Source organism: Psammomys obesus, unplaced genomic scaffold, assembly GCF_907164565.1.
Source record: "Psammomys obesus unplaced genomic scaffold, mPsaObe1.curated_primary_1811, whole genome shotgun sequence".
NCBI classification, from domain to species: Eukaryota; Metazoa; Chordata; class Mammalia; order Rodentia; family Muridae; genus Psammomys; species Psammomys obesus.
Genome location: NW_026592118.1, coordinates 37,456,696 through 37,474,671, shown reverse-complemented (window position 1 = coordinate 37,474,671; position 17,976 = coordinate 37,456,696). Strand labels below are relative to the sequence as shown.

General features: G+C 34.5%; 1 protein-coding gene across 2 annotated transcripts in view; it reads right to left on the bottom strand.

Moving 5' to 3' along the window:
• The window catches only part of Phf14 (PHD finger protein 14), a 147,134-nt gene that overhangs the window by 69,616 nt on the left and 59,542 nt on the right, over positions 1 to 17,976 (bottom strand). For both annotated transcript variants that reach the window (XM_055612742.1, XM_055612743.1), the window contains exons 15-16: positions 13,914 to 13,964; positions 12,948 to 13,069 (exon numbers count right to left, since the gene is read on the bottom strand). In XM_055612742.1, coding sequence (XP_055468717.1) covers positions 12,948 to 13,069; positions 13,914 to 13,964 — 173 coding nt within the window. The remainder of the gene's footprint in view (positions 1 to 12,947; positions 13,070 to 13,913; positions 13,965 to 17,976) is intronic.

Genomic DNA, 17,976 nt, shown 5'->3' with positions numbered 1-17,976 from the left:
TAGCAAAATTACAATATGAAGTAGCAACAAAAATAATTTTATGTTTGCTGGTCACCGCAACATGAGGAACTGAATTAAAGGTTGTAGCACTAGGAAGGTTGAGAACCACTGCTTTAGATGAAAATATGGAGCACTGGGAATATAAACTTGTATGGAATGCTACTCAGCAATTAAAAACAAGGAAATCATGAAATTTGCAGGCAAATGGTGGGACCTAGACAAGATCATTCTGAGTGAGGTATCCCAGAAGCAGAAAGACACACATGGTATATACTCACTTATAAGTCGGTACTAGACCTATAAGATAGGTTAAACATACTAAAATCTATATACCTAAAGAAGCTAAACAAGAAAGAGGACCCTGGGTAAGATGATCAACCCTCACTTAGAAAGACAAATGGTATGTGCATTGGATGTAGGAGAAAACAAGTAACAGGACAGGAGCCTACCACAGAGGGCCTCTGAAAGACTGCCTAGCAGTGTATCTAAGCAGATATTGAGACTCATAACCAAAATTTGGGCAGAGTGCAGGGAATCATATGAAAGAAGGGGGAGTTGGTAAGACCTGGAGAGGACAGCAGATCCACAAGGACCAAATATATGTGGGCACAGGGTTCTTTTCTGAGACTGAATCTCCAACCAAGGACCACATATGGATATAACCTAGAACCTCTGCTTAGATGTAGCCCATGGCAGATCAGTGTCCAAGTGGGTATCCTAGTAAGAGGAACAGGGACTCTTTCTGACATGAACTGAATGGCTGGCTCTTTGACCCCCCCTCACCCCCCTGAGGGAAGAACAGCCCTGCTAGGCCACAGAGGAGGACTTTATAGCCAGGCCTGAAGATACCAGATAAGCTAGGGTCAGATGAAAGGGGAGGAGGTCCTCCCCTATCAGTGGACTTGGAAAGAGGCAGGGAGAAGATGAGGAAGGGAGGGTGGGATTGGGAGGAAATGAGGGAGCTGGATACAGCTGGGATATAAAGTTAATAAACTGTAACTAATATTTAAAAAAAAAAGTATCACCAAAAAAAAAAATTGTATGGAAATGTCCTTGTGTAACATAGTGCATGCACAGTGAACGCACTCAATAACATAAATCTGTGCTAATTTCTGAATATGCATCTGTGAAGATCCTTATAAGTACCAGATTTTTTAGTAGCCTCAGCTTCACATTTAATGCTTTTGATTTTTATTGTCAGGCTGATGATATCCAGAAAAATCAGACTTATTTAATTTCCTACTATTATGGTATGTTAAGGTACTATTAACTTCCATATGCTTATCTGATTTTCTAAAGTAGAGTGATAAATTCCCTGAAAGTATGTCCTGCATCTTTGTGCTGGTACCTTCACTCAGATACCATCAGTTCTTTGCAGTTTCCTGCACAATATTTTCCCCAGTGTTGCAGAATGATTACTACAAGGAATAGTTAATAATAATTAGCCTTTTAATGGAGGAAATGAATGAACGTAGATTATATGGATATTTAGAAATTTTCTCTGTACTCAAAATTCAAGGCAATTAACTCAATGGCCCTCCAGTGTACTTGCTCAGCACCTATGGCACACGTAAGTCACATCACTAACAAAGTGCTTAAGTCATTTGTAGTTGAATGTCATATAGCTACAATGAATAATGTGCTGATTAGTTCTATCTAACAACAGTTTGGATAAAATTAAGAAAGATTAGGGAAAATAACAAATTTCTAACTGAAACAAAAGTCCTCCTATTAAGACATTTAGAAGATAAAGCGACTGTTAATATTCATCAGCCAATGGAATCTAATTCCACCCAGAGTTCTTAGAAAACAATGACATCTCTGGATGTAATCTTAGTCAGGGGAAAAGAAAGGATGGCATCATGATTGAGATTATCCAACTTTTGTTAGCTAAAGTACTATTTTCATAAAGCTCTGAGGGCAAAATAAAGGATAAAAGGATGCTCACTTAAGCACAATCTGATGTACTGTTTTCTCAAAAGGAGATACTAAATTCATGCACACAGAACATACTCATTTTTTCAAAATAGCTGTGTGGCAGGCACACAATCAGGTATTCCATATCAACAGTAAAACAAAGGATATAAATGAAAAGACAAGAATCTGTCAAGTTAATTTATCCAATTATATCTGGTATTCTTCCATAGTGCAAGCAAGCTCCGTCCTATATTATGTAGGACAAGATGATGACATTTAATTCTAACATAAATGTGAATCTCAAAGTTAACAGGCATCCATCTTTTAGAATATGGAGTCTACACTTTCACTGTTGTAATCATATGTGGGGAGAATGAGAAACAAAGGCAGGATAGTTGCTGCATCACATGAAGGAGGTGTGGTGTACACAATAATTTAAATAAAGCTATAACACTTTTCTGGTTTGTTCAAATGCCATTTATAATCACAGTTTACTTGAAAAAAGACGATAAGAAAAGGTAACTTGGATAATATAACTGATTCTATACGTTAGCGCTAACATTCAGTATAAATGGGAAAATGCACCTTTTTAAAGATTTTTATTAATTTACTTTGAAAACAGGTTCTTATAATAGAATTCGGTGCTTGGCCACTCTTTCCCTACACTCCTAACCTAACTTTAGTTTCTGCTTAATGAAAAAGGGAAAGTCAGCAAAACAAAATGCCACCATTAAATCATTTTGCAACATTTTATGTCAAAAAATGTAATGGGAAAAGCACACACCCAGGGAAAGGCTACTGCTCTTCCAGAACATCTCATTCAGTTCATGCTCATCCTTTTACATAACTGCGCAGGCACTGATAGTTTTCTCTCTCAATTTAATGTGGCATTTGAAGGATTATGGCATTTTCAGGAAACCACAGGGCAGTGATTTTAGTGGTTATCTGGCTGAAAGTGACGCTGTGATTGAGAATAGCTGCTGTTTACAAGCAGTGCTGAGAGCCAACTCCTCAACATCAGTCCAATTCTGGATTATGTCTTTTCTTAATAAAATACAACATGAAGTCACACTAGGAAAGGAAAACAAAATGTGAGCACAAACTCTTTTCACAGAGGTTCCTGCTGTATACAAACACGTATATTTACGTTTAAATCCTATTAAATGCATCATAATATGAAAAGCTAACTCTGTAATTGATAACCATAATTTATTTCAGTTTAGGAAGAGTGTAGTTCTTTCTGGAAACTGTTTCGTAGTTAAGAACTAAAATGAAGAGCAATTTCCTATCAGCCAGTAAAGTGGCTAACCACATTAAAGACAGTACAAGACATGCTGCACCTACCTAGATAACATAAGCCATGTCTATCTATAAACATTGCATTAATTTTTAAAAATCAGCTTGGACACAAGCTTGTCAAGTTAAAGTAAAATTCTACTATAGCCCTTGTTAATAAACAATAATAAACAAATAATGAGAAGCAAATGCCTTATAATTAACTCAAGAGTTTTTGACAGGTCTGCAGTCTGTTAAATGGGTAAGATCAAACTGAGAAAAACAGTATAGTATTAAAAATAGCAATCACTATCACATTCTCTTATAAATTATTTACAATTTATTAATCTGAAAGATGTAAAATTTTACATTTCTAATATTTTTCTTCCTTATGCCCAATATTACAAAATTATGGAAGTGTAAGATAGTAGGGCATTTTCCAATCAGTTTTGGGAGCTAGGCAGATAATGCATTCTGTAACGTACTTGCTGTCAAAAATGAAGTTCTGAGTTTGACCCATCAAATCCATTTTTTTTTTTAATTTAAAAAAAAATACAGCAAAAAGCCAGCTGTGATGGCATTTATAATTCTAGTGCTGGAGGAGACAGGTAAGTGATGCTTTGTGCTCACTGGCCAGCCAGCCACAACTACTTGGCAAACTCCAGGTCAGAGACAGACCAACTCTGTTTCAAAAACAAGGTAGACTGTAAGCAAAGATAACCAAGGTTGTCTTCTGACTTATACACACAGGTACCCAAACACACCAGCCAACCTTCCTTCAAAATGAGAGAATTGGCTTCCAGAAATACTATCTGTTACCCTCAAAATTACAGACTATAAGCAGAATCTTATCAGGCTTCAACCTCAGATTAACTGGCTGACCAACTGGAGTACTGGAGATTAAACCAAGGTCTTACATATACAGGGCTCTACCAATAAACTATAACCTTGTGATGGTTGATCTCAATGGTAAGCCTGAGATCTAGAAATGCCTAGGAGATGAGTCCCTGGGCACACCTGTGTGGAATTACTAGGGTGAAGCAGATGGAACAACCTGCCCACCCTGGACTAGGATCCTGGACCACATAAGAAGAAAAAACTAAGCTGAGCACAACCACTCATCTTCCTCTGCTTCCTCAAGTTCCTGCCACCATGTCTTCCTTTCCATGTTGAACCAAAACGTGGGGATGAGTGGCAAAAAGAAACAAACAAATCTTTCCTTCCTTAAACTGCTTTTGTCAGAATATTTTAGCATAGTATTAAGACAAGTAACTAACATCCAGTAATCTTCAAATTGTAGCCTTTTGCATTATCCTCATATTTTCTCCTACCGTTACTAGATGTTTTCAGATAAGTCTCATGTTCTGTTTTTTTTTTTTTGTTTTTTTTGTTTTTGTTTTTTTTTTTACTACTGTGAAAAATATTGAGTTAGATGAAAGCAGGAGAGGAGCTGGAGAGATAGTTTCTCAATAAACAAGAGAATGGTTATCCCAGCTGCACTATCAACAGCCACCCCATGCACATCAACAGTACTACCAAGAAAACTAGGACTGTACTATGGCATATACCAAAGTCAAAGAATGACTTGATGTAGTGGAAAGTTTTGGTGTCTTTAAAAACTCCATTATGTTATGTAAACATATTTTTGTTTTGGTCCCAGATGTAGGATACAGGGCTTATTCAGACTGACCACAGCAGAAAACTATTTGCCTAGTGTGTGCTCTGAGATGGACTCTTTGCCAGCTGCAAATAGTTTAATTCTGAGGAGTCTGAGAGGGAATAAATGCCACAGGCCAGGGAGTGCTGGGGGCCTCCGAGAGAGAACAAAGCTGCTGTTGCTGCTTCTCCCCTACTGCTCCTGCCTGCTGTTGTCGCAGACTGATGAGAAGTTGGAGACATTGTAAAATGAAGACTGGACTTGCCCCAATGAACCCAGGGATCCTCAACAGCAGGACATAACCGAAGAGAATTACACCCCCTCTCCCCACTAATCTTCTTTCTCTCCCACCTGGTATTGGAAGGGATTGTGGTGGAAAATAGAGGAAGTGGCATAAAAAAAACACACACACAATAAAATAGATTTTTAAAGTATGCTAACAAATTGAAGAAGGTAAAATGTGTAAAATGTGTGAGAGAGAGAGAGAGAGAGTGTGTGTGTGTGTGTGGCAGAGCAGGTCTGATATTTTTCAATGTTGTATCTTTAATGAGAAAAAAGAAATTTAAAAGTACAATCTGTTAACTAAAATATCTGTGTAGACACAGGAAGTTATCTTAACAGGAGAGCAAGCTCATCTAGAGTTAAGTGGCTCTGCTTTTCTGACTTCCAAGATGGGAAGTCTGTTCACACAAGCTTCAGAGACGACCAGATTAACACCATGAGCCATCTCAGGCAAAGACAAGCTGACATTCTATGAACATTACCACAAAATAGTCTAATTTTCTAAGTTTGCTGAATTTCACTGGAGTGAAATTCATTACCTTGCACTGGTGAACTAAAATGTCCCACTTCTCCTAAAATTATAACCTTCCAGATCACAGATAATCAAGAAAGCAACTATTATGAGGTGTATCTGATCTACAAAGTTCATTCACAAAATGAAAATAGTGATTTTAAAATGCTTGAAAGATTTTTTTTGCACAAAGTGGTGATTAATTATTTGCTTCTCTACAGTTAAGTGTTGCATTCAAGTGTCTTTAACCTAGAGCAGTGATGTACTGTTCCTAAGACAAAAGAACACTTTTTAGAAGGTGAATATAATTAACATTACTGATGACTTAAAAAGTACAAGTACACATAGCACCACAACTTTTCCTAAACAGCAACTTGCACGCTATTAAATTTAAGTATTATATATGTGAGCTAAGTATGTATGCATGTGACATTAAATATGCATATATACTATAAGTACAATGTAATTATATTCATTGACTATGGAAATGTTGATGTACCTTAAAGTTATCTAAAATGTAACTGGCTTCTCAAATATCAAATAGCCCAGAAAAGCATGGCCAAAATTCCATTTCCATTATTAATGCTATGATCCTTATTCAAAATAAAGAAGAAGTAAAGACTAACACGGCAACATAGAAAGTTTAAAAGGATAAATAGATTATTTTAGTAAGTCTGCTTACTTAAAAAAGCATGTTAACAGAATAAGGTTCTAGTACTAAAGAAACTAAAAAAAATAGTCAAAAAAGCCACCAAAAAAAAAAAAAAAAAAAAAATCAAAATGAGCATGAAATGAGTACCATCAACTAGGCTGTAATAAATATATTTAACAAACCAAATCCTTTTTTTTTTTTTTTTTTTTTTTTTTGAGACAGGGTTTCACTATGTGACTATATAACTCAGACTGGTCCTTTTGCCTCTGACTCCCAAGAACTAGGATTAATGACTTCTGGCACATGCCTAGCATTCAAACGCAAGTCTTAAGCAACAGGGAACTAAAATGTAAAAAAAACAAACAAACACTGTGGAATTTGGAACATGACAGTGTAAATTTGAATTCATTCAGTTTTAGTTTTACAAATTGTCGGGAATAACTTGACCCTGTGCCTTAGTTTTCTCTCAAAAAATCAACTCAGTGGCAGTAACACTGCCTGCCTTTCTAGGTAACTAAATAATTTAAGATAAACATATAGAATGAGATGATGCAAAAATTACATGTTTTATCATAGTTATTCTTATTACATGAGGAACATTTACCATTTCCTAACCATGTGTTACATCATCACATTTATTGTTACAGACCACCTACATACCAGGCATTATTGTCTGTCAGTTTTAACCAAATTTAAAACAAGAGAGAAAGGCAAATTTCACAAGTTACAAATATAGGGTTTGAGTCAATATTGATTATAGTTCATTATACAATATTGCCTCCTAAAATATAGAAAAAAAAACCCTTTGGTTTGTAATAAAAGTCGGACACAGTACATAGTCAGATATCTTGTTTCAAAAACAAAAATTTGGAGGGGAAATTTAAGGAATGAAAATTGCACCTCAGCAGAAGTCTTTAAACAGGACAGCTATTTACTCAAAGGAACTAGCTGATATTTACTGACCTGTTTTTATTTTCCCAGAATAATGAGAGACAGAGAAGCTAGGAAACTCGCTTCCACCCTAAGAGGTTTGATCAATCAATCAATTACAAAGTTTGTTCAAAATGTAGCTTAAAATTATTTTAAAAATAAAAACAACATAAAAATAAAATGATGTTGGGCACAGTTGCACACAATTGTCAGTTTCACCACACAGAAACTAGAGGCAAAGACCCACCTGGTCTACACTTCCTACGCTACCCTGTCTCAAATTCGTCCACACAACATCCCCAAAACTCAAATGTTAAAAATACAAGAAAATAAAGTAACAATGAAGTCATAATTATAAACCTTTGTTTAAATACAAGCAATCCCTTATAATTCAGTCTAGATTTGCAATACTGGATTTTTCTTCCCTTTTGATATGAACCCTGTTAAAAGAATTAAACAGAAGATATTTTTAGGCTGTGAGTTATAGGAGATAGAGACCTCTTGCTATGATACTGTTTTGGCTTTTGTATTCAATCTACCATGAAAATGAGGAAGATTAAATATGTTGTCAAATATTAAATTAATTTGTTAAAATACACAAGAAGACAGTTTAGAGACTGTTTCAAAATAAACAACAAAAACAAAGAAAGATGTTTTTTGCAATTGGGGCTGTGGTTCAATGACAGAGCATTTGACTAGCATGAGCAAGACCTTACTTAGTCACCAGCTCAACAGTCATTCAATAAAAACTAATTTCTATATTAGAAGTTTTAAAAAAGTCAGTAATAAAGTAATTCTATAACCTAAACAAAGCATGTTTAAGAATTCTCTCAAATGTAATTCTATCTTTCCTTGGGGAAAGAAAAATTGATTATGATTTTTAAAATAATTTGAGTAATCCATTTTCACTAAGAGTAAATGACATGAAAATAATGACCAAGAGGTAGGGCACTAGCCTACCATGTATTAGGCTGAACAGGGAAAAACATCTTTGAAAATAGTAACTAAATAACAGCCAAATTTAGGCTTCACTATCTGTCCAATCAAATCTCAGAAAGAAAAATTTGAATTATGATTCAGGAAATTTATGACCCTACATACAGGTTAGGACAAAAAAGTTCATTAAAAATTTAAATATTCAGGCTCATTAGAAACTAATACTTGAAATAAAATCTATTACACATGAATTCTTACTGGTGTCCCTAACAGTTTATGATGCAATCAGTTTAGTTTAAGAAAAATCATTTAGAAGTACGACATTTAAAATGTAAAATAAAAGTGCTGATAGCATTACTTAAGCCTCCTAACCTTGCAGCAAAATGGGTCAATGTCTATATAATTTACTACATCCTCAGATGAGATTCCAGCATGCCTTTAACAGTGTACAATTAGTTGTAAACCTGAAATGGTTTCACAGATTATTTCCTATCCTCATGCTTCTTCTAACAGCTACATGCAAAATAAAATGAAAGGTAGTAGCTTAAGAGAATTCACAGATAACACGAATTTTCCAGAAACTTTTGTGGTCTGTCTCTCACACAGCAGTAAGGTTGTCACATTGTGTTTTTCTAGTTAATGAAAATTATGAGGCTTACAATTCAGAGTCAAAAGCTCATGGAAAAGAAAGAACTGATTATCTCTAAAACTCCACTATTTTGAAAGAGAAAAATTACTTCCTGTCTACTCTTGTACGGATGCATTAGGCTCCCTTCCACATCTAATACACATATACACATACAAATGTGCACCATACTTGTCACCTCAAAGTAATTCTCCATTTTTAAGCCTTTGAAACATATCTACTAGAGATGTATTATATCTAGCAACCCAATTTGCTCTTAGATTCAAATTTAATCATAATTTTTATTAATTAAAAAGAGCCTATACTTATTTCTATGATTAATTTGCCTAGTATTTCTGAGCACATATGGTAACAAAAGTAAATTAGTAATCAGGAAGTGAGCAAGGGATGTTTTTCAGACATAAATGAATACGGTTTTAATGGAAAATTTCTAAGTAATTTTTAAGTTTAAAAAAGAAGATGGCGAGTGGCATGCATGCAGAAAGGGGAGGGAGGGTGGGATCGGGAGGGGAGGAGGGAGGGGCTTATGGGGGATACAAAATGAATAAAGTGTAATTAATAAAAATTTTAAAAAAAGATGGCAAAATAGAAGTAATATTTTTTAAATTCCATGATTATATTAAAATTAAATATTTTTATGACTTTGATAATTGTTATACTTCTTGATGAATGGAAATATCTTAATCTGATCATTTTAGAAAATACATAATGGCTAATTCTAAGCTTCATTTTATCCCCTATTTCTAGAAGCAGTTTTAAGAAAAAAAAAAAAAGTCTATGTATGTTTTCAGAAGAACTTACTGTTAAAAACACATCTATCAATCACACCACTCACTTCATCACATATTCTTTGCAATGCTATAAAGATTACTGTCTTTACAGTGAAAGGATTTTACAGCCACTTAGCACTTATTCACAAAATACCTAATGAAGCAAAGTAAGATTTTGCTCAGCTACAATAGAGATAATAAAACACAGAAATGCTAAGTAATTTGCCTAATGCCTGAGATAAATATACAGAGCAGGAAAAAAACAGCTGTAACCAACTAACTATAGCTGACTGATAAACTACAAAGATGAAATAATATGAAAATACACATAAACTCACATGAAAACATTTACACTTAACTGAGGAAGAAAAGTAAATATGCAGGACTTTAGTACATAGCCTGAACTAGATAGAAGTATCCTTTCAAATTCAAAGCAACAGATACAGTTATGGATATTGGTTCACAGGAACTTGAGAAAATAACAGACTACATTTACTAAAAATTTATTATACCCAAGGTACTTAATTTTCTAGGAAAATCTAAATGGAATACACAATGAATATAACATATCTCTAACTAAGCACTGAAATATACTTTGCATGTGTATGTTGGAGTGCTATGTATGTGTACCTGTCTGTGTGCAGATGCATGTGTGTATGCAGGTATACATATGGAAGACAGAAGCCAACCTTGACTGCTGTTCTTTAGCAGCTCTCTACTATTTGTTTTGATTTGTCTGTTTCTTCACTATCTTTCTTTCTTCTTTCTTTCTTTGTTTCTTTGTTTCTTTGTTTCTTTCTTTCTTTCTTTCTTTCTTTGTGTATATCTTCTATCCATCTGTCTTCTAATCTATTATCTAATCTATCTAAATATCTATCTATTCATTGTCTATCTATGTATTTATCTATCCATCTATCTACCTACCTACTTAACTATTTTCTTACTGAGATCCGAGTTTACCTAATAAGCCCATAGCAGCAGGTCAGTGAGCCCGGGAGCAACCTGTCACTTTCTCCCTGGCAAAGGGATTACATGCAAAATCCTATACATGTAGCTTCTTTGTGAGCACTGGGAATGTAACTTAGTTTCTTTGTGTTAGTATGGCAGGTACTCTACTGACTTAGCCACATCCCTTGGTTTTAAAATATATCTTTACAGAAAAAAAAAGGCAAATTTAGGGGGTTATAAAACCATGGGTCCAATACACAAGATTACAAACAAATAAATGTGTGAATAATGAATTAACTATATTAAAATTATGCATGATAAAGATGTACAATATGGTCATAAAATATGACATTGGAGGAAGGATTTTCAAACACTAATGATCTCACTTCCAAAATAAATGAGATGGTAGGCAAACTGACAAATATTAACTATAAAATTACTTTTACTAAGCAGATAAAATTCTATTAAAAAACTTGTAATCCAAGAACAGTGATGCCTAAAGTGAACATACTTTTTAAAAGAAAGAGAACATTACAACTAAAAAACACTTGTGATATTACCTCATATCCACCTTAACCTCCAAACTATTAATGAAAACATTTGCTTCTTTATCAATTTCTTTTAAATTTTACAGATAATTTATGCTGCTATCTCTTAATAAGACAGACCAGAAAAAGAAGCTAACATATCATCAATTCTAGAGTAACATTTTTACCTTCCAAAAGACTGACAAAATGCAGACACTTAATATTGTTATGAGTAGAAATAAAAGTTTTATAATAGAAAATCATAAAATATATAAGAAGGCTAACACTGCTCAAAAAATCTTATTAAATCTAGAATAAAGATGAAACCTATTTTTTTGAAAGACAACTGAAATATGATGGTTTGGAAATGCCCTAGGGGAAAGAATACTTTTGGAAATAAAAATTGTATTAATTTCTAACATAAAATATATCCAAAAAAATAATACATCCCAGTAAAATTCTATTGATCCTAAAATACATGATCTGGAATCAATACTTTATCTCCAACAGGAAGATACGGTCTTGTATATAGGTTCAGCACTTAAAGGAGGGTCATCAGCACTAAATCTCGGACAATTTCAAGTTCATCAAGCTCCTCAACCTCACCTCCAGGCCCAAGGGAATTTCCTGTGATTGAGTATTGTTAATTACATAGACTGACATTTTAAAAAGTTTATAATTTTATGTATATAACATGTTGTACTTATGATATCACAGTCTTCAAAAAAATTAGAGTAGGAAGACAAGCGTTCATGTGTATTTCTTAAACGTGGAAGAATTTTAAATTGTAAAGAAATGTAATCATTAGAGCACGTCCTAACCTTTTTTCACTAGAATTCTCACTTTCTTCTAATCTTTTTCAGCAAAAAGAAAAAAAAAATAAAACCTAATAACTTTATAACTTGATGCCTTTTATGAATTCACACATACATGTTATATTCTTAGTGATTGAAATACATGACACCATTTAAAAGTATTTTAAATCATATAATAAAAAAGTAAATATTAAATGTTTACTTTTATTAAATTTAAATCTAAATGTTAAGTGTTTACTTTCTTGTCCCCAGTTACTTGATGATAGTTCTGATAAACACAATTTCTGAAAAAACTCAGAACACGCTCCCTTCCACCGTGTGTGAAACACTGTGTCACTGTGCTCTGAAAGACACTAACTCCATTGAATGAGCACTGTTGCTTTCCACCCACCCGCCCACCCACACTCAGCACTTTGGGTAGTCTCTTCTTTTAGCCACAGATGCCAATGGCTAAAACGAGAAGGCTCTAAGCCTTGAGGAGTAGCCATGAGCAGCGTCACCAGAGGTGCCTGGAATGTATCATGTTTGACTTAAAATTTTTTAAAGTACAAAACAAAACAAACAAAGAAGGAAACCAAACAAAAAATAAAGTCTATCTAGGCCATCTTTTCACCTTTCTTTATTTCATAACAGAGAAGCATTTAACACATTCATTTTGGAAAGCATAAGAAAGTTGTTGCCAATCAAACTCAATCACCAATGTGAATAAACTTCAACATTTATGATATGCTAACAGACTTCAGAAACTGTGGTCTAATGAGATAAAGCATAATGATCTCAGCACAAGGTACTCAGAACAAATATTTTGCAACTTCTTTATACAAAACATTATCAGCTGATTCTCAAAAGAAAATGAATTCTCTTGTTCAAGATCCATAGACACGCTTATTTATATCTCAGTCTGAAGTACAAGAATGTGTAACAAGTTATTAAGTGGATAAAAATCTATTTCTGAAGTAGCATTCTCACTAAGTAATACTTTATAGAGGACTTATTCTGTAAGTATTTATCTGATATCAAAAATAAAATGATGGGCAATTGACTTTGAACCCTAAGGACAAGGTCTCTGCATTTAATTTACCTGACAAGATTCTCATTATCTCCAGTTCCTTTGCAGGTTGCACATTCAGTTCTTAAGTCTTCAGCCTTGGGCTTCTTTTGCAACACAGACTGCCTCTGTCTTCTTTCTCTAGGAACTCTTTCCTGCCATGCAAAAGAGAAGTAAACAAAACAAAATTGGAATAGAAAGATAATGGAAAAAAACTCAAAGCAAGAAAGTTTCCTTAAGTTCAGACTATGTAAGAAGAATTTAACTCAGCATCTGCTTCGATCCCCTATTGGGTAGAGCCTTTCAGAGGCTCCCATCCTGTTTTCTCTCTTCCACTGCTTCTGGTGTCTATCCTGAATGAAATCTAAGCATCCTCCCTAGAGTCCTCCTTAGTTTTTAGTTTCTTTAGTTCTGTAGATTTTGCTATGCTATATTATATGCCTAATATCTGCTTCTAAGTGAGTGTATACCATGCCTGTGTTTCTTGGGCAGAGCATAGGGAGTCTTATGTTAGAAGAGGTGGAGTGGGGATAAAAGGACATGGAGGAGACAGGAGCCCGACAAGACCAACAAAGCTAAACAGTCTGAGCCCAGGGGGTCCTTGCAGAGACTGATGCACCAAGGACTATGCATGGAGAGGACCTAGATCCCCTGCTCAGATGTGGCCGAATGGCAGCTCAGTCTCCATGTAGAATCATAAGTAAGGGGAGCAGGGGCTGCCTCTGTCATGAACTTGGTTGCCTGCTCTTTGATCACTCACCCCTGGGGATGCAGAGTTAGCAGGCCACAGAGGAAGAGGATCCAGGCAGTCCTGATGAGACTTGATAAGCTAGGATCAGATGGCAGGGGAGAAGGACTCCCACTTTCAGTAGACTAGGGGATGGGGCTGGGGGAAAGATGAAGAGTGGGACTGGGAGGAGTTGAGGGAGGGGGCTACAATTGGAATATATAATGAATAAATTGTGAAAAAAAATTAAAAAGAATTTAACTTATTCAAACCTCATGTTTTTCTTCCTCAGGAACAAAGCTTCGCTTTCGTCCTCTGGTTCTCTGGAAAGAAAGCCCATAAAAATACTTAAGCTTTAGCATGATCAACATACATTTTTCTGTTAAGTTTTAAGTTATACTTAGAAATTTGGTGTTTCTAACTAATGCTGCATTGCTCTATTGCATGTTGTTAAACTGAGTCATTAATATACTAACTTTCTTTACAAACACAAGTATTTGAAAGAAAAAATTAATTTTCCAAAAACTATTCTTTAATATTTCATACTTAAATCTGATTTACTCACAGTATTTAATTTTTATAACTTACCATAAATCATTTCTACAGCTAAAACACTGAAACTGGAATGATATATCTATTGTTTTCCTACACATGTACCTATGCATACATGTTTATGCAATATAGAAAACATCTCTAAGTAGCCATAACAAAAAAAAAAAAAAGGTGGAAGAGTAAGACCTCATTATTCCAAATAATTAAGGCTAACTAAAATAATTTAGTAAAAAAGTTAATGTCCTATATTTTGGACTGTATTTGGGCTTCATTTGAAAGAAGGCATATCTACATGTTTAAAGGTAATACAATAAACAAATTAAATAAAATAAATTGAAGGTAATAAGACTAAAATAATTTATTAAAAATTTTTATATCTTGCATTTTGAACTGTATTTGGACTTCATTTGAAGGAAGGCATCAACATGTTTAAAGGTAATACAATAGTATTTCTAGCCAGTATGGCTACACTAAACTATCTATCCTACATAGCATGGCCTCTGAAGACTTATAGTCTTCATCTGCAGACCACTGCTCTAGAGACTGGATGAGACACAAGCTATCACTTAAGTTTTATTCTAACAGCTGAGATTAGAAACAAAACAAAACAGTTATTTCAAAGATAGATAGGTACCAAATAATTCTCGATGGAATTATTTTCTAATATAAATACATCAATGTTGTAAACTCCGGTTCTTCAAAGTATCTAGTCCCTTGCTAATTCATAACAACGTACAAATTTCATACTGCATGATTTTCCACCTGTAACCAAAAACCAATTAAAGTCATTCAAGACAAGTCAACATAGATTTATGGCAGCATTGATGCATTCATATTAAAAAATGTTCTGTTGAGAATTATTTGGTACCTACCTAACTTTGAAATAAATGTTTTTTTTTTTAATCTAAGTTGTTAGAATAAAACCTTTGTATCCCATACAGTCTCTAGCAGGTGGTCTGCATATGGGGGGGGGGGGGGTTTATAAGTCATTGCAATAAAATGTTTATTCCATCCAAATATTCAAAATTTTTATTTTACTTAAATAAGCTATAAATAGTTTATATGCAATTAAATGACTAAAATGCACTATGTAATACAAACATGTGATTTGGCAAAAAATTTAAATTATTTTTCCTTTTCTTTGTACTAATTTAATTACCATAACTTTTATATGTAGGCCATTTCAGTAAGGTTTCAGAATGGCAAAGTACATTAAAGGGATAATACTCAAATTACTCATTTAAGTTCCACAAATTTTTGCACAAAATGCTCAAAGGCTTTTACAACCCTTATGTGGGGAGGGGGTAGCCAAGTAACTATAATTCATCTAGCTTTGAACAATTTTCTCAGCCACTTATATCCCCTGGCTCTTGGTCTGTCCACAGTATATTTACTAGGAAAAGTGTGATAAAACACACATCAAAAAGATTTGAGTGGTCCCAAATACCAAGAATTTAATTTTTATTTTAATCACATTAATAGAGTATTTTGCTAACTAATATTCAAAAATATTCATCTATAAACATTTTTAGGATTGTCAATACTAAAGTCTTAACATATTAAGTGATGGATTTATACATGTGTAAACTAGCTAAAACATTAGTGTAGTAACAGTAAACTCTAGGTTATGTCATTATTTGGAGAGGTGGCAATGACATACATATAAAAATGGCATGATAAAACTCATTAAAATTTGTATGCTAGCTTTAAAAACTTGAAAATTAATTAAACAAATGAAACTATAGCTTGCCCCTTAGTTATTAATAACTCATATGGTAGAGAAGAAAACACATTAAATTTGTTAATTCTGTGTTTAAAATAACGACCTAAAAGAGGCAGTATTCTCTGGAAGGCAGTAATACTCAGTCAAGACTGAAAATATACTGACTACTGTCTTTATACGTTAACAAATACATTATATAAACCCCAAAATTTTTGAATCATAGGAAATAAAAATTACAGGACTTCAAAGGAAGTAAAGTTGATGGATGTGTGAATGCAAGACTAGAAAAGGATAGGTCTCAGAAAGCCCTCTGGCACTTTGAAAAGTCACCAGATGTATACAGTATGAAGAAATGAAAAACAAAATCAGAAAGCTTTCAAACTACATTAAAGTTATTAGAAAATATACCTAAAAGCACAAATATCTTTTTTAAAGTAACTTCAAAAGGGACATGAACACTCTCATTCATTTACTTCAAATGTAATTTCTTTCCTAAAAGGAAGAAGATACTCTCCACACAAAAACAATGCAGTGAAAATGTCTACATTATATAGCTCTCAGAAAGAAGTACCACTAGGCTTCCTTTACAGTAAGTAATTCAACAGCCTCACCCATGGAATATAAACAGGAAACCTGAGAAAAGGACCAAGTCTTAGCAATTGAGTCCATGATGTCACAGGCATCAAACTAGAAACTAAAACAATAATTACTTATTGGAACTAATAGTGTGAAATATGAAAACATACACACATGCAATGCAGATCTTTTAAAGTTACAACTAAACTTGTAACTCCTCCCATGCCCCTCTCCAAGCCCACTGATGGGGGAGGTCCTCCTCCCCTTCCCTCTGAAGCTATCCTATGAGGTCTCATCAGGACTGGCTGCATGATCTTCCTCTGTGGTCTAGTAAGGCTGCACCCCCCCCCCCCAGTGGGAGGTGATCAAAGAGCCAGCCACTGAGTTCATGTCAGAGACAGTCCCTGTACCCCTTACTAGGGAAGCCACTTGGAAACTGAGCAACCAGTCGGCTTCCTTTAAACCAGGAGTCTAGGTCCTCTCCATGCATGGTCCTTACTTAGTTGTAGTTATCAGTCTCTGCAGGACCCCCTGAGCCCAGATTTTTTGACTCTGTTGTTTTCCTTGCGGAGTTCCTGTCCCCAAGGTCTTTCTATCTCCCTCTTCTTTCATAAGATTCCCTGCACTCTGCCCAAAGTTTGGCTATGAGCCTCAGTATCTGCTTTGATACCCTGGTGGGTAGAATCCTCTGTGGTAGGCTCCTGTCCTGATCCCTTTCTTCTCCTACTTCCGACGTCTATCCTGTTTGTCCTTCTGGATGAGGATTGAGCATCTTCCCTAAGGTCCTCCTTGTTGTTTAGCTTCTTTATGACTACAGATTTTAGTATGTTTATCCTATATTATGTGTCTAATATCCACTTATAAGTGAGTATCTAATGAGAGATAGAAAAGGGAGAGGTAGGAAGTAACTTGTTATCTTTTGCCAGTCTTCTACCTCACGGAAAATCCTTTGCAGTCAAAATTTAAAAGTTCTTTTAGGAAGCATTTCTATTTGTTATTACTAGGTATATGACGATCTCCAACCTGCACTATTTTAATTAAGTGTGGTGTGTGTGTTCTGTTTACACCAGTAATACACATTTCCTGTACAAACTCAGAAGGCTGACCTGCACTTTTTAGTTCTTAAGAGAGCTTTTACATTTTTTTTCCTTGTGAAAAGCCTGATTTTTTTTTCCAAAAAAGTAAAATAACTTTTTCTTTGATGGAAATAGATGTTTTGGCTTGGTGCTGTCATTTTTATACATATATTTCATTTTAAGAGCCTTTATTATTTTAAGGCTGCAGTTATCTGAAAAATTTTGTTTAAAAAAAAAAAACATGTAACAACCCTCATTTTGTTATTACTTAAAAAGTCTTTGTTTGTTTTTGTTTTCAAGACAAGTTTTGTTTGTATAGCCCTGGCTGTCCTGAAACTCACTCTGTAGCTCACTTTGGCCTCAAACTCAGAGATCTGTCTGCCTCTTCCCCCACGTACTGTACTTAAT